The sequence below is a fragment of the Anas acuta genome, unplaced genomic scaffold, assembly GCF_963932015.1.
Source record: "Anas acuta unplaced genomic scaffold, bAnaAcu1.1 SCAFFOLD_296, whole genome shotgun sequence".
In the NCBI taxonomy this organism is placed as follows: Eukaryota; Metazoa; Chordata; class Aves; order Anseriformes; family Anatidae; genus Anas; species Anas acuta.
This window is the reverse complement of record NW_027076323.1, coordinates 30,661-53,292: the sequence shown is the minus strand read 5'-3', so window position 1 is coordinate 53,292 and position 22,632 is coordinate 30,661. Positions and strand designations below refer to the sequence as shown.

The 22,632-nt window shown below is 46.9% G+C and overlaps 1 protein-coding gene across 6 annotated transcripts; it reads left to right on the top strand.

Moving 5' to 3' along the window:
- Window positions 1–526: 526 nt before the first annotated feature.
- Window positions 527–21,745, top strand: LOC137849295 (heterogeneous nuclear ribonucleoproteins C1/C2). Of its 6 annotated transcripts, none has more exons than XM_068668820.1 (9): window positions 527–702; window positions 4,772–4,818; window positions 9,228–9,471; window positions 12,805–12,919; window positions 13,034–13,081; window positions 16,157–16,317; window positions 19,707–19,808; window positions 21,149–21,300; window positions 21,408–21,745. In XM_068668820.1, exons 3-9 carry the CDS (start codon window positions 9,231–9,233, stop codon window positions 21,489–21,491), a joined length of 903 nt encoding a protein of 300 aa, XP_068524921.1. In that variant the 5' UTR covers window positions 527–702; window positions 4,772–4,818; window positions 9,228–9,230; the 3' UTR covers window positions 21,492–21,745. The 6 variants fall into 6 exon arrangements, with proteins under 6 accessions (XP_068524921.1, XP_068524920.1, XP_068524922.1 ...); XM_068668819.1 differs by having other exon boundaries at window positions 4,772–4,822; XM_068668817.1 differs by having other exon boundaries at window positions 528–702; window positions 4,772–4,867.
- The last annotated feature ends 887 nt before the right edge of the window (window positions 21,746–22,632 follow it).

Here is a 22,632-nt window from a genome sequence, read left to right as displayed (position 1 = left end):
AATCCCCCTCTACCCCCCCCCAATTCCTCCTCTAACCCCCCCCATTTCCCCTTTAACCCCCCCAAACCCCCCAATTTCCCCTATAACCCCCCCATTTCCCCCTTTAACCCCCCCATAACCCCCCCAAACCCCCCCCATTTCCCCTTTAACCTCCCCCAATTCCCCCTCTAACCCCCCAAACCCCCCCATTTCTCCTTTAACCCCCCCCCCATTTCCCCCAACCCCCCCCAATTCCCTCTCTAACCCCCCCCCACCCCCCCCACCCCCCCCAGCGGCTTAGGTTCTGGGTTTCTCTTTCTGGCGGGGAGCGGGGGGGACACCCCCAAACCCCCCCCCCATCCCCCCCACCCCCCCAAAAAAAACGCGCGCGCGAGCGACACCCCCGGGGGGGGGGCCCCCCGCGGCCGCCCCCCCCCCCCCCCAAAACCTGACTCACGCCTCTCCCTTCTCCTTCCGCAGGGGCAGCGAGGCCGACACCCCCCGGAGCCCAGCTTCGCCTGGCCCCCCCCCAAAAAAAAACCCCAAAAACCCCCTTTCCCCCCCCCCTCTCCCCTCCCCCCACCACCCTCCCCTTTGCCGTTTTCACCCCGCCACCGTTTTGAGGGGAAAAAGGGCTTTTTCGGGGAGCGTCCTAACCCGGGCTGTTTTGCCGTTTTTTTTCTCCCTTGCAGCGCCAAAAATTTTTTTGAGCCGCCAGCCACAGTAAGTGACCGTGTCCCCCCCCCCCCCCCTTTACACCCCCTTCCTAAAAAAACCCAAAAACACCCCAAAAAAATTTCCCTTCCCCACCCCCTCCGCTGGGCCCCTTTTCCCCCCCTTTTCGCCCCAAAAAAACGACGGAAAAACCGCCGGTGCGGCCGCGGGGGGGGGAGAGAGCGGGGCCGGGGGTTGGGGCGCGGGGGGATTTTTAACCCATTTTTGTGTTTTTTTTATTGTTTTTTTTTTTAATTTTTTTATTTTTTTTTTTTAACGCCCCCCCGCCGTCGGTTTTTAGAAAGGGGGGGTGAGGAAAAGGGGGGAAAAGGAAGGGAAAGAGGCCGAAAAGGGCGAGAAAAGGGCAAATAGAGGCAAAAAAGGGCAAGGAAAGGTCAAAAAGGGCAAGAAAAGGGTGAGAAAAGGGCAAAGAGAGGCCAAAAAGGCCAAAAAAGGCAAGAAAAGGGCAAAAAGGCAAAGAAAAGGGCAAAGGGAGGCCAAAAAGATCAAAAAAAGGTAAATAGAGGCCAAAAAGGGCAAGAAAAGGGCAAATAGAGGCCAAAAAGGCCAAGAAAAGGGCAAAAAGGGCAAGAAAAGGCCAAAAAGGGCAAATAGAGGCTAAAAAGGGCAAGAATAGGGCAAAAAGGGCAAGAAAAGGGTAAATAGAGGCCAAAAAGGGCAAATAGAGGCAAAAAAGGGCAAGAAAAGGGCAAAGAGAGGCCAAAAACAGGGTAAGTAGAGGCTGAAAAGGGCAAAGAGAGGCCAAAAAAGGCAAATAGAGGCCAAAAAGGGCAAAAAAGGCAAGAAAAGGGCAAAAAGAAGGTAAATAGAGGCTAAAAAGTGCAAGAAAAGGGCAAATAAAGGCTAAAAAGGGCAAGAAAAGGGCAAAGAGAGGCCAAAAAGGACAAAAAAAGGGCAAAGAGAGGCCAAAAAGGACAAAAAAAAGGCAAAAAAGGCAAGAAAAGGGTAAATAGAGGCCAAAAAGGGCAAATAGAGGGCAAAGAGAGGCCGAAAATATAAAAAAAAGGTAAATAGAGGCCAAAAAAGGCAAGAAAAGGGCAAAAAGGGCAAGGAGAGGCCAAAAGGGGCAAATAGAGGCCAAAAAAGGCAAGAAAAGGGCAAAGAGAGGCCAAAAAAGGCAAGAAAAGGTAAATAGAGGCCAAAAAGTGCAAGAAAAGGGCAAAAAGGGCAAGAAAAGGGCAAATAGAGGCCAAAAAGGGCAAAAAAAGGGCAAAAAAGGCAAGAAAAGGGCAAATAGAGGCCAAAAAGGGCAAAGAGAGGCCAAAAAGATCAAAAAAAGGTAAATAGAGGCCAAAAAGGGCAAGAAAAGGGCAAATAGAGGCCAAAAAGGGCAAGAAAAGGGCAAAGAGAGGCCAAAAAGATCAAAAAAAGGGCAAAGAGAGGCCAAAAAGATCAAAAAAAAGGCAAAAAAGGCAAGAAAAGGGTAAGTAGAGGCCAAAAAGGGCAAGAAAAGGGCAAAGAGAGGCCGAAAAGGACAAAAAAAAAGGCAAAAAAGGCAAGAAAAGGGCAAATAGAGGCCGAAAAGGGCAAAAAAAGGTAAATAGAGGCCAAAAAGGGCAAATAGAGGCTAAAAAAGGGCAAAAAGGGCAAGGAGAGGCCAAAAACAGGGTAAGTAGAGGCTGAAAAGGGCAAATAGAGGCAAAAAAAGGCAAATAGAGGCCAAAAAGGGCAAGAAAAGGCCAAAAAAAGGGCAAAAAGGGCAAGGAGGGGCCAAAAACAGGGTAAGTAGAGGCTAAAAAGGCAAAGAAAAGGGTAAATAGAGGCCAAAAAGGGCAAGAAAAGGGCAAGAAAAGGGCAAAAAGAGGCCAAAAAGGGCAAAGAGAGGCCAAAAAAGGCAAGAAAAGGGCAAAAAGGCAAAGAAAAGGGCAAAGGGAGGCCGAAAAGAGCAAAAAAAGGTAAATAGAGGCCAAAAAGGACAAGAAAAAGGCAAAAAAGGCAAGAAAAGGGTAAATAGAGGCCAAAAAGGGCAAAGAGAGGCTAAAAAGGGGAAGAAAAGTGTAAATAGAGGCCAAAAAGACCAAGAAAAGGGCAAAGAGAGGCCGAAAAGGGCAAAAAAGGGGCAAAAAGGGCAAGAAAAGGGCAAATAGAGGCCAAAAAGTGCAAGAAAAGGCCAAAAAGGGCAAGAAAAGGCCAAAAAGGGCAAGAAAAGGGCAAAGAGAGGCCAAAAAGGGCAAAGAGAGGCTAAAAAGGCCAAGAAAAGGGCAAAGAGAGGCTAAAAAGGCAAGAAAAGGTAAATATAGGCCAAAAAGGGCAAGAAAAGGGCAAAGAGAGGCCAAAAAGGGCAAGAAAAGGGTAAAAAGAGCAAGAAAAGGGTAAATAGAGGCCAAAAAAGGCAAGGAAAGGGCAAAGAGAGGCCAAAAAGGGCAAGAAAAGGGTAAAAAGGGCAAGAAAAAGGCAAATAGAGGCTGAAAAGGGTAAAGAGAGGCCAAAAAGGGCAAGAAAAGGGCAAAGAGAGGCCAAAAAGGGCAAGAAAAGGGTAAAAAGGGCAAGAAAAGGGCAAATAGAGGCCAAAAAAGGCAAGGAAAGGGCAAAGAGAGGCCAAAAAGGGCAAGGAAAGGGTAAATAGAGGCCAAAAAGGGCAAGTAGAGGCCAAAAAGGGCAAGAAAAGGGCAAAAAGAGGCCAAAAAGGGCAAATAGAGGCCAAAAAGGGCAAGAAAAGGCCAAAAAGGGCAAGAAAAGGGCAAAAAGGCAAAGAAAAGGGCAAATAGAGGCTGAAAAGATCAAAAAAATGTAAATAGAGGCCAAAAAGGTCAAGAAAAGGGCAAAGAGAGGCCAAAAAGGGCAAAGAGAGGCCAAAAAGCCCAAAAAAAGGGTAAGTAGAGGCCAAAAAGGCCAAGAAAAGGCAAAGAGGCCAAAAAGTAGAGGCCAAAACAAGAAATAGAGGCCAAAAAGGGCAAAAAGTTGAGGCTGAAAATAAAAAAGAGGCCAAAAAGGCCAAAATTTAGAGGTCGAAAACAAAAAAGAGGCCAAAAACTAGAGGCAAAAACACACAAAAAAGGTCAAGAAGGTAAAAAATTAGAGGCCAAAACCAAAAAAGAGGCCAAAAAGGCGAAAAATTGGAGGCCAAAACCAAAAAGAGGCCAAAAATTAGAGGTCAGAACAAAAAAGGCCAAAAAGACCAAAAATTGGAGGCCAAAACCAAAAAAGAGGCCAAAAAGAGGTCAAAAAAGCTAAAAATTGGAGGCCAAAAAGGGGCCAAAAAGGCTAAAAAACGGAGGCTGAAAAGAGGCGAAAAATGAGGCTGAAAAGGGCAAAAATGGAAGGCCAAAAAGAGGTCAAAAAGGGCAAATCGGAGAGGCCCCAAAAAAAGAGGGTGAAAAAGAGAAAAAAGAGGCCAAAAATGGCAAAAATAAGGCCAAAAAGGTAAAAGAGGCCAAAAAAAGAGGCCATAAAGGATAAGAGAGACAAAAAAAGTAGAAAAGGGCAAAAAAGAGGCTGAAAAGACCAAAAAAGAGGTCAGAAAGGTAAAAGAGGCCGGAAAAGGTAAAACAGGCTAAAAAATAAGCAAAAAAAAGGCAGAAAAGGGCAAAACAGAGACTGAAAAAAATAAAAAAGAGGTCAAAAGGGAAAAAGAGGCTACAAAATTGGCAAAAAAAGGCAGAAAAGGGCAAAAAAGAGGCTGAAAAGACTAAAAAAGAGGTCAAAAGGGAAAAAGAGGCTGGAAAGGATAAAAGAGGCCAAAAAAAGGTAGAAAAGGGCAAAAAAGAGGTCAGAAAGGTAAAAGAGGCTGGAAAGGATAAAAGAGGCTTAAAAAAGAGGTAAAAAAAGGTAGAAAAGGGCAAAAAAGAGGCCGGAAAGGGCAAAAAGAAGAGGGAAAAAGAGGCAGGAAAGGATGAAAGAGGCTAAAAAAATAGGCAAAAAAAAGGCAGAAAAGGGCAAAAAAAAGGCCAAAAAAGAGATCAGAAAGGTAGAAAAGGGCAAAAAAGGGTGAAAAAAGCCCAAATTGAGTCCGAACCCCCCCAGGGAGGCCAGGCGAGGGTGAGGAAATGGAGACTAGGTGAAATGAACCAAAAAAGGCCGAAACGTCCCCAAAACCTGCCCCGTTTTTCCTCCCCAGCGCAGAGCGGGACCCGGTTGCTCCTCGGCTGTTTTGCGCCTCCGGAAGTCGGTGATTTTTCCTCCTTTTCACTTCTTTTGCACCAATCCTCTCGTGGTTCGTGGCTTTTTTTTTAATAATTTTCAGATTTAGAAATTTCCTTTTTTTATTTTTAATTTTTTTATTTTTATTTTTTTAATTTTTATTTTTTTTATTTTTAATTTTTTATTTTTATATTTTGATTTTTTTAATTTTTAAATTTTTGGTTTTGATTTTTTTTTCAAATTTTGATTTTTTATTTTGAAAATTTTCATTTTTTTATTTTGACTTTTTCATTTTTTATTTTAAAATTTTTATTTTTTAATTTTCATTTTTTTATTTTTTATTTTCATTTTTTATTTTTTTATTTTCATTTTTTATTTTGAATTTTTCATTTATTTTCTATTTTCATTTTTATTTTGATAATTTTGTTTTGAAATTTTCATTTATTGTGTTGAAATTTTGAATTTTCTTTTAAAATTTAGGTTTTCGTTTCGACATTTTCAGTTTCGTTTCAAAAGTTTGGTTTTATGTGTTAATGTTTTAAATTTAGTTAAGAAAGTTTGATTTTATGTGTTAAAATGTTAAGTTTGGTTTTGAAATTTCAATTTTTAGTTTGACTTTTTGGTTCTTTATTTTAAAATTTAAGTTATTTTATTTTAAAATTTCAGTTTTTATTTTAAAACTTTGGTTCTTTTAAAATTTCGGTTTTAATTTTAAAATTTCATTTTTTATTTTAAAATTTTGTTTTTTTTGTTTTAAAACTTTGTTTTTTATTTTGAAATTTTGATTTTTTATTTTAAATTTTCCTTTTTTATTTTAAAATTTCCCGTTTTACTTTTAAATTTCTCTTTTTCCCTTTAAAAATTTTACTTTTTTTTTTTCTATTTTTTATTTTTAATTTTGTTTTTTTATTTTGAAATTTTGATTTTTTATTTTTAAATTTTTCTTTTTTCTTTTTAATTTTTGCTTTTTTATTTTGAAATTTTCCTTTTTTATTTTTAAATTTTTCTTTTTTATTTTTAATTTTTGATTTTTTATTTTCAAATTTCCATTTTTTATTTTGAATTTTTCATTTTTTATTTTGAAATTTTCGATTTTTTATTTTCAATTTTTCTTTTTTTTCAATTTTTCATTTTTTTTCATTTTTTTTCAATTTTTCTTTTTTTACTTTTCCGATTTCCCTTTTTCCCCTTTTTTTTTAATTCCCCCTTTCTCCCCCTTCCCCCCCCCCCCCCTTTATAAACCCCTCCCCCCACGGTCGTGGTCGAGAGCCCCCGAATTTTTGAAGCCCCGCCCCTTCCCCCAAGCCCCGCCCCCTTCCCCTAAGCCCCGCCCCCTTCCCTTAAGCCCCGCCCCCTCCCTTTAAGCCCCGCCCCCTTTGCGCCGATGGGGGGGGCCCCACCCCCGCCCCCCCTCCCCACGGACCCGCGGACACCCCCGGACCCCCGGCCACGGTAAGAGGGGGGCCCCTCCCCCCCCCCCCCCCGTTAATTAGCGCCGCTAATTAGCGCCGCTCATTAAGGGGGGGGGGCGGGGGGGCGCCGCTCCCGCCCCTCGCAGCGCTCCGGGGGCCCCTCCCCCCTCCCTAATTACCCCCCCCTCCCCCCCCCAACCTCGTCCCCTCCTAATTAATCGGTGTCATTCATGGGTAATTAGCGCCGCTAATTAACGGCCAGGCTTAATTAGCGCCCCTCCCCCCAGGTGAGTTCGTTAAAAGACCACCCCCCCTCCAAATATTACCCCCTCATTAGCATACGAGGGTAATTAGCGGCCCCTCATTAGCATATGAAGGTAATTAGCGGCCCCTCATTAGCATATAATGCCACTTATTACCCCCTAATTAGCATATGAGGGTAATTAACAGCCCCTTATTAGCACGGAGCAGTAATTAACATCACCAATTAGCAGTTAATGGTAATTGTGATCACCTAATTAGCATACAATGGTGATTAATGACCCCCTAATTAAGGCTAATTAGCCCGCAGTGGTAATTAAGACCCTAATTAGCATATAATGCCAATTATTACCCCTAATTAGCATATGAGGGTAATTAACTGCCCCTCATTAGCACGAAGAAGTAATTAACACCACCAATTTAATAGTAATTAGCATTTAATAGTAATTATCATCACCTTATTAGCATACAATGGTGATTAATGACCCCTAATTAGCATACAATGGATAATTAGCAGCCCATAGTGGTAATTAAGCCCCTCATTAGCATATAATGCCAAGTATTATCACCCTAATTAGCATATGAGGGTAATTAGCAGCCCCTCATTAGCATTCAGGGGATATAAATGTGCCTCATTAGCACATAATGCTAATTACGACTCCCTAATTAGCATGCAAAGCTAATTATTGACCCCTCATTAGTATATATAGGTAGGAAGAGTCCACCTAATTAACATAAAAGGGTAATTAACAGCCTATCATTAACACGTGGTGGTAATTAATGCCCTCATTAGCACATAATGCTAATTATTCTTCCCTCATCAGCACATGAAGGTAATTATTGCCCCCTAATTAGCATATAAAGGTGATTGGGGCACCCCTCATTAGCATTCCAGCCTAATTAGCAGCCCCTCATTAGCACACGATGGTAATTAACACCCCTCATTAGCATACAATGCTAATTAGCCACCCCTCATTACCCCCCAACCCTAATTAACAACCCCTTAGGCTAATTAATTAATGGTGTTGGAGCTCTGGGACTTAATTAGTGCGAGTAATTAGCCTCCTTAACGACCCAGGGGACCTAATTAGGCCCTAATTAGTGACCCCCAACCCTAATTAGTGGCCCCCAGCCCTAATTAGAGCCCCCCAAACCCTAATTAGAGCCCCCCCAACCCTAATTAGTGGCCCCCAGCCCTAATTAGTGGCCCCCAACCCTAATTAGACCCCCCCCAGCCCTAATTAGTGGCGCTAATGAGCGCCGGTAACGAGCCCCGCCCCCAGCCCAAGCCCTTTTAGCCCCGCCCCCTTGGCCCCGCCCCTTTCCCTTTAGCCCCGCCCCTTTCCCCTTTGGCCCCGCCCCCTTTCCTCTTGGCTCCGCCCCCTCCCCTCCCTAATGACCTCCCTAAGGCCCTAATTAGCCCCCTAATGCCCTAATTACCCCCCTAATCACCCAGTTACCCCCCTAATGACCCCCCTAATGACTTGATGACCTCACTGATGACCTCACCACCCCCCTGATGACGTCATTGATGCCCCCCCAATGCCCTAATTACCCCCCTAACGACCTAATTACCCTCCTAATGACCCAATTACCCCCCTAATGACCCAATAACCCCCCTAATTACCCCCCTAACACCCCAATAACCCCGCTAATGATCCAGTTTCCCCCCCAATGACCCCCCTAATGACCCCCCTAATTCCCTCCCTAATGCCCCAATTACCCCCCCTAATTCCCCCCCTAATTCCCCCACTAATGCCCCCCCTAATGACCTAATTACCTCCCCTAATGCCCCAATTACCCCCCTAACCCCCCAATTCCCCCCCTAAGGCCCCAATTACCCCCCTAATAACCTCACCACCCCCCTAATTTCCCCCCTAAAGCCCAAATTACCCCCCTAATTCCCTCCAATAACCCCCCTAATCCCCCAATTACCCCCCTAATTCCCCCCCTAATGCCCCAAATCCTGCCCTAACACCCCAGTTACCCCCCTAATTCCCCCCCTAATGCCCCAAATCCCCCCTAACGCCCCAATTACCCCCCCTAATGCCCCCCCTAAGGCCCCAATTACCCCCCTAATGCCCCCCCTAATGCCCCAAATCCCCCCTAACGCCCCAATTACCCCCCCTAATGCCCCCCCTAAGGCCCCAATTACCCCCCTAATGCCCCCCCTAATGACCCAAATACCCCCCCTAACGCCCCAATTACCCCCCTAATTCCCTCCCTAAGGCCCCAATTACCCCCCTAATTCCCCCCATAATGACCTAATTACCCCCCTAACCCCCCAATTACCCCCCCAATGCTCCCCCTAACGCCCCAATTACCCCCCTAACACCCCAATAACCCCCCTAATCCCCCAATTACCCCCCTAATCCCCCCCTAAGGCCCCAATTAACCCCCTAATGACCCCCCTAATGCCCCAATTACCCCCGTAATGACCCAATTACCCCCCTAATTACCCCCCTAACACCCCACTTACCCCCCTAATGACCCCCCTAATTCCCCCCCTAATGACCCCCCTAATTCCCCCCCTAATGCCCCTATTCCCCCCCTAATGCCCCAATTACCCCCCTAATTCTCCCCAATGACCCAATTCCCCCCTAAGGCCCCAATAACCCCCCAAATTCCCCCCTAATGCCCTAATTACCCCCCTAATTCCCCCCCTAATGACCTCATTACCCCCTAATTCCCCTCCTAACGACCTGATGCCCGCCCCACCGCCCCGATGACCTCACTGATGACGTCATTAACCCCCCGCAGGCCATGGCCAGCAACGTGACGAACAAGACGGACCCGCGCTCCCTCAACTCGCGGGTCTTCATCGGCAACCTGAACACGCTGGTGGTGAAGAAGAGCGACGTGGAGGCCATCTTCGCCAAGTACGGCAAGATCGTCGGCTGCTCCGTCCACAAGGGCTTCGCCTTCGTCCAGTTCGTGGCCGAGCGCAACGCCCGCGCCGCCGTGGCGGGGGAGGACGGCAGGATGATCGCCGGGCAGGTGCTGGGTGAGCGCTCTGGGGGGGACTGGGGGGGACTGGGAGGGACTGGGAGGGACTGGGATGGACTGGGAGGGGGTTTGGGGGCGATAGGAGGGGGTTTGGGGGAGTTTTAGAGGGATTTAGGGGGACTGGGATATACTGGGAGGGGACTGGGAGGGACTGGGAGGGGACTGGGAGGGAGTGGGGTATACTGGGAGGGGACTGGGATGGACTGGGGTATACTGGGAGGCGATTAGAGGGGACTGGGAGGGACTGGGATAGACTGGGAGGGGACTGGGAGGCACTGGGAGGGGACTGGGACACATTGGGAGGCGATTAGAGAGGACTGGGAGACACTGGGATGGACTGGGAGGGGATTGGGAGCGGAGGATGGGAGGATGATCGCTGGGCAGGTGCTGGGTGAGCGCTCTGGGGGGGACTGGGGTATACTGGGAGGGACTGGGAGGGACTGGGAGGCACTGGGAGGGGATTAGGGGGGACTGGGATAGACTGGGAGGCGACTGGGAGGCACTGGGAGGGGACTGGGATAGACTGGGGTATACTGGGAGGGGACTGGGAGGGACTGGGGTATACTGGGAGGGGACTGGGAGGCACTGGGAGGGACTGGGATGGACTGGGAGGGGACTGGGAGGGACTGCGAGGGGACTGGGAGGGACTGGGAGGGGAGGACGGCAGGATGATCGCCGGGCAGGTGCTGGGTGAGCGCTCTGGGGGGGACTGGGGAATACTGGGAGGGGACTGGGAGGCACTGGGGTAGACTGGGAGGGGAGTGGGAGTCACTGGGAGGGGATTAGAGGGGACTGGGAGGGACTGGGATAGACTGGGAGGCGATTAGAGGGGACTGGGAGGGACTGGGATAGACTGGGAGGCAACTGGGAGGCACTGGGAGGGGACTGGGAGGGAGTGGGGTAGACTGGGAGGGGACTGGGAGGCACTGGGAGGTGATTAGGGGGGACTTGGAGGTACTGGGATATACTGGGAGGGAGTGGGAGGGACTGGAATATACTGGGATGGACTGGGGGGGACTGGGAGGGAGGGGGGTATACTGGGAGGGACTGGGGTAGACTGGGAGGGGATTTGAGGGGGTTTGGGGGAGTTTTAGAGGGATTTGGGGGGACTGGGATATACTGGGAGGGGACTGGGAAGCACTGGGAGGGGACTGGGATGGACTGGGAGGCAACTAGGAGGTGATTAGGGGGGACTGGGAGAGACTGGGAGGGGACTGGGGGGGACTGGGATAGACTGGGAGGGGACTGGGATGCACTGGGAGGGGATTTGGGGGCACTGGGATAGACTGGGAGGGGACTGGAATATACTGGGAAGGGACTGGGAGGGACTGGGGGGACACTGGGAGGGACTGGGAAGGGACTGGGATATACTGGGAGGGGACTGGGCCATACTGGGAGGAACTGGGAGCACCTCGGGGTGCCCCCAAAACCCCCCAAAATCGCCCCAAATCACCCCAAACGCACCGAAAACCCCTCAAAACCCCATAAACCCCCCCACCAAAAATCCCCAAATCCCCCCCAAAAAAAGTCTTTTTCCCCCCCAAAAAAACTTTTTTCCCCCAAAAACCCAAAATGGCTCTTTTTTCCCCCAAAGACATCAACCTGGTGGCCGAGCCCAAGGTGAACCGCGGCAAGGCGGGCGCCAAACACCCCCCAAACCCCAGAAACACCCCCAAAACCCCCCAAATCCCCCCCAAGACCCCAAAAACTTCCATTTTCCCCCCAAATCCCCTTTTTCCCCAAAACGCCCTTTTTTCACCCCAAAAAAAACCTTTTTTCCCCCCCAAAAAAACCCAAATCCCCCCCCAAAACCCTCTTTTTCCCCCCTTAATCCCCTTTTTCCCCCCCAAAACCCCCCAAATCCCCTCCAAAAAAAACCAAAAACGCCCTTTTTTCCCCCAAAACTCCGTTTTTCCCAAAAACCCTCTTTTTTCACCCAAAATAAAGACTTTTTTCCCCCCAAAAAAACACAAATCCCCTCCTTTTTCACTTCCCAACCCTCTTATTCCCCCCTCAACCCTCTTTTTCTGCCCCAAAACCTTCTAAAACCACTCAAAAAATAATCAAAAAGTCCCTTTTTCCCCCAAAAACCCAAAATCGCTCTTTTTTCCCCCAAAGACATCAACCTGGCGGCCGAGCCCAAGGTGAACCGCGGCAAGGCGGGCGCCAAACACCCCCTAAACCCCAGAAACACCCCAAAACCCTCCCTTTTTCCCCCAAAAAAACCATTTTCACCCCAAACTCCCTTTTTCCCAAAAACCCCATTTTTTTCCCCAAAATTAAGACTTTTTTCCCCCCCAAAAAAACCCGAATCCCCCCCCAAAACCCTCTTTTTCCCCCCTTAATCCCCTTTTTCCCTCCCAAAACCCCCCAAATCCCCTCCAAAAAAAACCAAAAACGCCCTTTTTTCCCCCAAAACTCCGTTTTTCCCAAAAACCCTCTTTTTTCACCCAAAATAAAGACTTTTTTCCCCCCAAAAAAACACAAATCCCCTCCTTTTTCACTTCCCAACCCTCTTTTTCCCCCCTCAACCCTCTTTTTCCCCCCCAAAACCTTCTAAAACCACCCAAAAAAAACCACAAAAAAACCTTTTTTCCCCCAAAAACCCAAAATCGCTCTTTTTTCCCCCAAAGACATCAACCTGGCGGCCGAGCCCAAGGTGAACCGCGGCAAGGCGGGCGCCAAACACCCCCCAAACCCCAAAACCTCCCCCAAAACCCCCCAAATTGTCTCCAAAAAAACCAAAAACCCCCTTTTTTCCCCAAAAACCCCCTTTTTCCCAAAAACCCCCTTTTTTCACCCAAAATAAAGACTTTTTTTCCCCCCAAAAAAAACACAAATCCCCTTCTTTTTCAGCCCCCAAACCCTTTTTATCCCTTCCCAAACCCCCTTTTCTCCCCCAAATGTCCCCCAAAAAAAAACCTTTTTCCCCAAAAAAAAACTTTTTTCCCCCAAAAACCCAAAATGGCTCTTTTTTCCCCCAAAATGGCAGACATCAACCTGGCGGCCGAGCCCAAGGTGAACCGCGGCAAGGCGGGCGCCAAACACCCCCCAAGCCCCAGAAACACCCCAAATCCCCCCCTTTTTCCCCAAAAAAAAACATTTTCCGCCAAAATTCCCTTTTTTCCCAAAAACCCCCTTTTTTCACCCAAAATAAAGACTTTTTTTCCCCCAAAAAAAACACAAATCCCCTTCTTTTTCACCCCCCAAACCCCCTTTTTCCCCTTTAGCCCCCTTTTTCACCCCCAAATCCCCCTCAAATCCCCCCAGAAAAACTGCAAAACCCCCTTTTCCCCCCAAAAACCCAAAATCGCTCTTTTTTCCCCCAAAGACATCAACCTGGCGGCCGAGCCCAAGGTGAACCGCGGCAAGGCGGGCGTCAAGCGCTCGGCGGCGGAGATGTACGGGTCAGTAGCAGCCCCACCTTCTCCGGCCCCCCTCGTCAGGTCGGGCCCCGATTTCGCTTCTTTTCGCCCCAAAATCCATTCCCCGCCCCTCCCCCATCCTCCCCGCCCCCGAAACCCCCCGAATCCTCCCCAAAATGCTTTTGCTTTCTGCAGGTCGTCCTTCGACCTCGATTACGACTTCCAGCGGGATTACTATGACAGGTAACGTGATTTTTTACCCCAAAATTTCCGTCTTTTTAGGTTTTTTTGACCCAAAATTCCCGTTGTGTTGTCAAAGTCCCCAATTCCCATTGATTTCCCCCAAAAAATCCCGGTGTTTTGGTTGTTTTTGCTCAATTTTCCCCCAAATTCCCATTATTTTGATCATCTTTCTCATTTATTGCTGATTTTACCCCAAAAAATCCCATTATTTTGGCCATTTTGCTCATTTATTGCTGAATTTCCCCAAAAAATCCCATTATTTTGACCATTTTTCCTTAATTTTCCCCCAAAATCCCATTGTTTTGCTCATTCCTGCTTATTTTTCCCCTGAAATCCCATTCTTTTGATAATTCCTGCTTATTTTCCCCCAAAATCCCATTATTTTGCTCATTTTTCCCCCAACATCCCATTTATCATTTTTCCCATTTATTGCTAAATTTCCCCAAAAATCCCATTTTTTTTTACAATTTCTCCTTAATTTTCCCCTAAAACCCCATTATTTCCATCATTCCTCCTTATTTTCCCCCCAAAACCCCATATTTTGCTCATTACTGCTTAATTTTCCCCTAAAATCCCAATTTTTTACCATTTTCCCAATTTTTTCCTAAATTTCCCCCCAAAATCCCATTATATTGATAATCACTCCTTAATATTCCCCCCAAAAATCCCATTTTTTGACAATTTCTCCTTCATTTTCCCCCTAAAATCCCTTTATTTTGATCCTTCCTGCTTATTTTTTCCCCCAAAAATCCCATTTTTTTATCATTTTTCCCATTTATTACTAAATTTCCCCAAAAAATCCCATTTTTTGACAATTTCTCCTTAATTTCTTTCCTAAAATCCCTTTATTTTTCATCTTTCCTTCTTACTTTTTCCCCTATAACCCCCTTATTTTGCTTATTTCCACATAGATTTTCCCCCAAAATCCCAATTTTTCTCATTTTTCCCATTTCTTGCTGAATTTTCCCCAAAAAATCCCTTTTCATTTTTGACAATTTCTCCTTAATTATCCCCTAAAACCCCATTATTTCCATCATTCCTCCTTATTTTCCCCCTAAAACCCCCTTATTTTGATTATTTCCTCTTAGATTTTTCCCAAAAATCTCATTTTTTATCATTTTTCCCATTTATTACTAAATTTTCCCCCCAAAATCCCATTTTTTTGACAATTTCTCCTTAATTACCCCCTAAAATCCCATTATTTCCATCTTTCCTACTTATTTTTCCCCCTATAACCCCATTATTTTGCTCATTCCTGCTCATTTTTCCCCTAAAACCCCAATTTTTCTCATTTTTCCCATTTCTGGCTGAACTTTCCCCAAAAAAATCCCTTTTCATTTTTGACAATTTCTCCTTAATTATCCCCTAAAACCCCATTATTTCCATCATTCCTCCTTATTTTCCCCCTAAAACCCCATTATTTTGCTCATTTCCACTTCCCTTTTCCCCAAAATCCCAATTTTTATCATTTTTCCCATTTCTTGCTGAACTTTCCCCAAAAAATCCCTTTTCATTTTTGACAACTTCTCCTTAATTATCCCCTAAAACCCCATTATTTCCATCATTCCCACTTATTTTTTCCCCTAAAATCCCATTATTTTGCTCATTCCTGCTTAATTTTCCGCCAAAATCCCAATTTTTCTCATTTTTCCCATTTCTTGCTACATTTCCCCCAAAAATCCCATTATATTGATAATCAGTCCTTAATATTCCCCCCAAAAATCCCATTTTTTGACAATTTCTCCTTATTTTCCCCCTATAACCCCCTTATTTTGCTCATTTCCACTTACATTTTTCCTTCAAAATCCTATATTTTAATCAATTTTCCCATTTCTTGCTAAATTTCCCCCAAAAACCCCCATTCTTTTTACCCTCCCCACTCACTCCCCCCCTCCAGAGAAAAACATTTTCCCCATTTCTTCCTAATTTCCCCCCAAACCCCTTCCTCCACCCCCTCCCTCCTTACCCCACCACCACCGATTTATTTTTTTTTAACCAAAATCGCGGTTTTTCACCCCAAAAGGATGTACAGCTACCCCGCCCGCGTCCCCCCGCCGCCCCCCATCGCCCCGTTAGTGTGGGCATTCCGCCTTCAGTTTCCCCCAAATCCCCTTATTTTGGTCATTTCTCCTCATTTTCCCCCAAAATCCCAATTTTTATCATTTTTCCCATTTCTTGCTACATTTTCCCCCAAAAATCCCATTTTTTGACAATTTCTCCTTAATTTCTTTCCTAAAATCCCTTTATTTTTCATCTTTCCTTCTTACTTTTTCCCCTAAAACCCCCTTATTTTGCTTATTTCCACTTAGATTTTTCCGCAAAATCCCATTTTTTTATCATTTTTCCCATTTTTTCCTAAATTTCCCCCAAAAATCCCATTATATTTATAATCACTTTTTAATATTCCCCCTAAAATCCCATTATTTCCATCATTCCTCCTTATTTTTCCCCCTAAAACCCCCTTATTTTGCTTATTTCCACTTAGATTTTTCCCCAAAATCCCAATTTTTTATTTTTCCCATTTCTTGCTGAACTTTCCCCAAAAAAATCCCTTTTCATTTTTGATTTCTCCTTAATTTCTCCCTTAAAATCCCTTTATTTTTCATCTTTCCTTCTTACTTTTTCCCCTAAAACCCCCTTATTTTGCTTATTTCCACTTAGATTTTCCCCCCAAATCCCAATTTTTTATCATTTTTCCCATTTCTGGCTGATCTTTCCCCAAAAAAATCCCTTTTCATTTTTGACAATTTCTCCTTAATTATCCCCTAAAATCTCTTTATTTTTCATCTTTCCTTCTTACATTTTCCCCTAAAACCCCTTTATTTTGCTCATTTCCACTTACATTTTTCCTTCAAAATCCTATATTTTTATCAATTTTCCCTTTTTTTCCTAAATTTCCCCCAAAAAAACATTTATTTTCATCCTCCCCACTCACTCTCCCCCTAATAAAAACCCTCATTTTCCCCATTCCCTCCTAATTCCACCCCAAACCCCTTCCTCCGCCCCCTCCCTCCTTCCCCCACCACCACCGATTTTTTTTTTTTTAACCAAAATCGCGGTTTTTCACCCCAAAAGGATGTACAGCTACCCCGCCCGCGTCCCCCCGCCGCCCCCCATCGCCCGGGCCGTGGTGCCCTCCAAGCGGCAGCGCGTCTCCGGCAACACCTCGCGGCGCGGCAAGAGCGGCTTCAACTCCAAGAGCGGCCAGCGCGGCTCCTCCTCCAAATCCGGAAAATGTGAGCCCCAAAATCCCCCGAATTCACCCCAAAAATCCCCGTCCTTCTATCTTGTTAATTAGGGTTGTTAATTAAGGTTTTTGGGGGCGCCCCCATCCCTGGCAGCGCTCCCAACCTTAGTCCCAGCTCATCAGCTCCCACCCCAGCCTGGTTCCGCCTCGAAATCCAGAAAATAAAAGCCCCAAAATCCCCCGAATTCACCCCAAAAATCCCCGTCCCTCTATCCCATTAATTAGGGTTGCTAATTAAGGTAATTAGGGGTGCCCCCATCCCCTTACGGCGCTCCCAGCCCCAAATTTCACCCCATCAGCTCCCACCCCAGCGCGACTCCTCCTCCAAATCCGGAAAATGTGAGCCCCAAAATCGCCAGAATTTGCCCCAAAAATCCCCTCCTCCCTCCTCATTAATTAACATAATTAATTAATGTCATAGGGGGCACCCCAAACTCTCATACTGCTCATTTCCTCAATTCTTGCCCCAAATTTCACCCCATCAGCTCCCACCCCAGCGCGGCTCCTCCTCCAAATCCGGAAAATGTGAGCCCCAAAATCCCCCGAATTCACCCCAAAAATCCCCATTCCTCTATCCCGTTAATTAAGGTTGTTAATGAGGGTAATTAGGGGCGCCCCCATCCCCTTACGGCGCTCCCAGCCCCAAATTTCACCCCCTCAGCACCATCCCCTTGTGGTTCCGCCTCCAAATCCAGGAAACAAAAGCCCCAAAATCGCCAGAATTCACCCCAAAAATCCCCTCCTCCCTCCTCATTAATTAACATCATTAATTAATGTCATAGGGGGCACCCCAAACTCTCATACTGCTCATTTCCTCAATTCTTGCCCCAAATTTCACCCCCTCAGCTCCCACCCCAGCGCGGCTCCTCCTCCAAATCCGGAAAATGTGAGCCCCAAAATCCCCGGAATTCACCCCAAAAATCCCCGTCCCTCTATCCCATTAATTAACGTCACTAATTAAGGTAATTAGGGGCGCCCCCATCCCCTAACACCACTCCCAGCCCTAATTCCAGCTCATCAGCTCCCACCCCAGCCTGGTTCCGCCTCCAAATCCAGAAAATAAAAGCCCCAAAATCGCCAGAATTCACCCCAAAAATCCCATCGTCCCCATTCGTTAATTAACATTACTAATTAAGGTAATTAGGGGTGTCCCCATCCCCTTACGGTGCTCCCAGCCCCATATTTCACCCCCTCAGCACCATCCCCTTGTGGTTCCTCCTCCAAATCCGGAAAATAAAAGCCCCAAAATCCCCCGAATTCACCCCAAAAATCCCATCGGCCCCCTTCATTAATTAACACCACTAATTAAGGTAATTAGGGGTTCCCCAACCCCTCCCACCGCTCATTTCCTCAATTCCTGCCCCAAATTTCACCCCATCAGCACCACCCCAGCCTGGTTCCGCCTCCAAATCCAGAAAATAAAAGCCCCAAAATCCCCCGAATTCACCCCAAAAATCCCCGTCCCTCTATCCCATTAATTAGGGTTGCTAATTAAGGTTTTTGGGGGCGCCCCCATCCCCTAACATCACTCCCAGCCCCAAATTTTACCCCATCAGCACCCACCCCAGCCTGGTTCCGCCTCCAAATCCGGAAAATGTGAGCCCCAAAATCCCAACGAATTCACCCCAAAAATCACATCGGCCCCCTTCGTTAATTAACATTACTAATTAAGGTAATTAGGGGCGCCCCCATCCCCTAAACACCACTCCCAGCCCCAAATTTCACCCCCTCAGCACCATCCCCTTGTGGTGTCCGCCTCCAAATCCAGAAAATAAAAGTCCCAAAATCGCCAGAATTTACCCCAAAAATCCCCATCCCTCTATTCCATTAATTAACAGCACTAATTAAGGTAATTAGGGGTGCCCCAACCCCCTCCCACCGCTCATTTCCTCTATCCCAGCCCCAAATTTCCCCCCCCATCACCACCACCCCGTGCTAATTACCCCCCCTCATTAGCCCGACACGCTAATTAACCCCCTCATTAGCACCCAGACTTAATTAATAACCCCAATTAGCCCTAATTAGCGCGTCGTCATTCCCATATTGGTACACACCGGTGATGAGCAGCCCCTAATTAACACACAAAGGGTGATTAGCAGCCCCTCGTTAGCGTGACATGGTAATTAACACCCTTAATTAATTAATTAATTAATTAATGGCACCTAATGAGCATTCAAGCCTAATTTGCAGCGCCTAATTATCACGAAATTGTAATTATCGTTGCCTCATTAGCATATAAGAGTGGTTAACAGACCCTAATTAACTTATAATGGATAATTAGTGCCCCTCATTAGTATTCATATGTAATTAGTGATCCTAATTAGCATTCAAGCCTAATTATCAGCCCCTCATTATCATTTAATGACAATTATCATGGCCTCATTAGCATATAATGGTGGTTAACAGCTGCTAATTAACCCACAAAGAGTTAATTACTTAATTAGCAGCCCCTCATTAGCATGAAATGCTAATTAGCACTCCTAATTAGCACGATAGCAGCACACAGAGGTGATTATCACCCCCTAATTAGCGTCTGAGGGTGGATAACAGCCCCTAATTAACACACAGAGGGTAATTAGCACCCCCTAATCAACACACAAAGTTAATTAGCAACCCCTAATTAGCATACAGATGTTAATTAGCACCCACTAATTAACATACAGTGATAATTGTCACCACATAACACTAATTGACCCAACCTAATTAACATACAATGCTCATTACCGACCCCTCATTAATACAGAAGGCTGGGAGGAACCCCCTTAATTAGCATAGAAGCCTAATTAACACCTCCGTGGTGCTAATTAACACCTCCACGGTGCTAATTAACACCTCCACGTGCTAATTAACACCCTAATTAGCACATAAACCTCATTCTCCTCCCTATATCACCACCGGAGGCTGATTATCGCCCCCTAATTAGTGTCTGAGGGTGGATAACAGCCCCTAATTAACACAGAGTGGGTAATTAGCAACCCCTAATTAGCATACAGAGGGTAATTAGCACATCCTAATTAACATACAGAGGGTAATTAGCCCCCCTAATTAACATACAATGCTCATTATCAACCCCTTATTAATACAGAAAGGTGGGAGGAACCCCCTTAATTAGCATAGGAGTCTAATTAACACCTCAGTGGTGCTAATTAACACCTCCACGTGCTAATTAACACCTCCACGTGCTAATTAACACCTCCACGTGCTAATTAACACCCTAATTAGCACATAAACCCAATTCTCCTCCCTATATCACTGATTATCACCCCCTAATTAGTGTCAGGAGGCCCCCTAATTAACCCACCAGCCTCGTTAGCCCCCTAATTAGTCACTAATTAGTCACTAATTAAGCTAATTAAGCTAATTACCGTCCCTAATTAGTGAAAGGCGACGACCTGCAGGCCATCAAGAAGGAGCTGGGGCAGATCAAGCAGAAGGTGGACTCGCTGCTCGAGAGCCTGGAGAAGATCGAAAAGGAGCAGAGTAAGGCCCCAAAATCGCCCCGTTTCACCCCAAAATCACCGCCGGGCTCCGTGGCCTCGTTCCCCGCGCGATTCTGCCCCAAAAACCCGGGATTTTGGTCGATTTTACCCCCAAAATCTTGTTTTTTTGATCGTTTCTTCTCGTTTTTCACTGAAAATCCCATTATTTTGACCATTCCTGCGGAATTTTTCCCCAAAATTCCCATTACTTTGACCATTTCTCCTTAATTTTCCCCCAAATTCCCATTATTTCCATTATTTGTGCTTATTTTTCCCCTAAAATCCTATTTTTTTGATAATTTCTTTTCAATTTTCCCCCCAAAACCCCATTATTTTGGTAATTCCTGCTTATTTTTCCCCAAAACTCCATTTATTTTGATCATCTTTGCTAAATTTTCCCCAAAAATCCCATTATTTTGCCCATTCCTGCTTATTTTTCCCCCAAAATCCCATTATTTTAATTATTTCTCCTATTTTTTCCCAAAATCCCATTATTTTTTACCATTTTTCCTCAATTTTCCCCCCAAATCCCATTATTTTGATCGCTTCTCCCCATTTTTCACTGAAAATCCTATTATTTTGCCCATTCCTGCATATTTTTTCCCCAAAAGTCCCATTATTTTAATTATTTCTCTTACTTTTTTCCCAAAATCCCATTATTTTGACCATTTCTCCCCAATTTTCCCCCAAAAACCCCATTACTTTGCCCATTCCTGCTCAATTTTCCCCAAAACCCCATTATTTTAATCATTCCTGCTCCATTTTTCCCCAAAATCCCATTATTTTGACCATTTCTCCCCAATTTTCCCCCAAAAACCCCATTACTTTGCCCATTCCTGCTCAATTTTCCCCAAAACCCCATTATTTTAATCATTCCTGCTCCATTTTTCCCCAAAATCCCATTATTTTGACCATTTCTCCTCATTTTTCCCCAAAAATGCCATTATTTTGCCCATTCCTGCTTAATTTTCCCCCCAAATCCCAGTATTTACATTTCTTCTCATTTTCCCCGAAATCCCATTATTTTAATAATTCCTGCTCAATTTCCCCCAAAACCCCATTATTTTAATCATTCCCGCTCCATTTCCCCCAAATCCCATTCTTTTGCTCATTTCTCTCCAATTTTCCCCATTTCTCCCCAAATTTCCCCAAAACCCCCAATATTTAACCAAACCCCCCCACCCCCTAAAACCCCCCCAAACCCCCCCCAAACCCCCCCCAAATCCCCCAAACCCCCCCCATCTCCCCCCATAACCCCCCTCCCAACCCCCCCCTACACCCCCCAACCCCCCCACACACCCAAAATCCCCGGAATTCACCCCAAAAATCTCCCGATTCCAGAGCAGAAGAGCGAGAAGGCGGAGGAGGAGCAGGGGGGGGGCTCGGCCAAGAAGGACGAGGCCGGGGCCAAGCCCGAGGCGGGGGGCGAGGACTCGGGGGAGGAGGGCGACCTCCTGGACGACGACGACGCCGAGGAGCGGGGCGACGACCAGGTGAAACCGCCCAAAATGACCCAAAATCGCACTTTTTTGACCCAAAATTTTTTATCATTTTTTGTAATTTTTTTTTTAATTTTCCCGTTTTTGGGGTTTTTTTACAGCTGGAATCCATCAAGGGGGATGAGAAAGAAGCCGAGGAGGGCGAGGACGACCGGGACAGCGCCAACGGCGAGGACGACTCCTAAAATCGCCGTTTTTCACCCCAAAAATCGCGAGCGCAGAACGGTGAAGGCCGGGACCCCCCCCCCATCCCCCTCCCCCCCCCCCCCCTCCCCGTGTTCGTGGTGTTGTGCCCCTCCCCCTCCCCCCAAATTGGCCCCGCCCCCTCCTCCTGTGGCCCCGCCCCCTCCCTCGTTGGCCCCGCCCCCTCCCCGCCGTTGGCCCCGCCCCCTTTTAATTTTGATACCTCGTTAACGATTAAAGGACGGATGGTTTGTAACCGGGGCGCCACGCCCAACATGGCCGCCCCCGGGGGGACGGCGCCACGCCCAACATGGCCGCCCCCGGGGGGACGGCGCCACGCCCAAGATGGCCGCCGCCATTAAGACACGCCCACCCAAGATGGCCGCCCCCAGGGTTGGACACGCCCAAGATGGCCGCCCCCATGGTGAATGGGCCACACCCAACATGGCCGCCCCCGTGATGTAGGCCACGCCCAAGATGGCTGACTGCTTTGGGGGTGCCACACCCAAGATGGCTGCCCTGGTGTGACTGGACCACACCCAATATGGCGGGCTCTGAGGGGGTGTGCCACACCCAAGATGGCCGCCTTCATGTAACCTGGCCACACCCAAGATGGCTGCCCCCATGGGACTTGGCCACACCCAAGATGGCTTCCTGCTTTTGGGGTGCCACACCCAACATGACGGGCTCTGAGGAGGCGTGCCACACCCAAGATGGCCGCCTCCATGACAGTGGCCACACCCAAGATGGCTGCCTTCAGTGGGGACACACCCACCCAAGATGGCTGCCCAATGGTGGGGGTGCCACGCCCAAGATGGCTGCTTCCAGTGGGGCCACGCCCACCCAAAATGGCTGCCTATGTGTGTGGGGACCACACCCAACATGGCGGGCTCCTAAGGGGTCACCACACCCAAGATGGCGGGGTCCCCATGGTGATGGCCACACCCAAGATGGCTGCCTGTTTTGGGGGTGCCACACCCAACATGGGGGGCTCTGAGGGGGTGTGCCACACCCAAGATGGCCGCCTCCATGACAGTGGCCCCACCCAAAATGGCTGCCTTCCTGTGACCAGGCCACACCCAACATGGCGGGGTTCCCATGGTGATGGCCACACCCAAGATGGCCGCCTCCATTAAGCCCCGC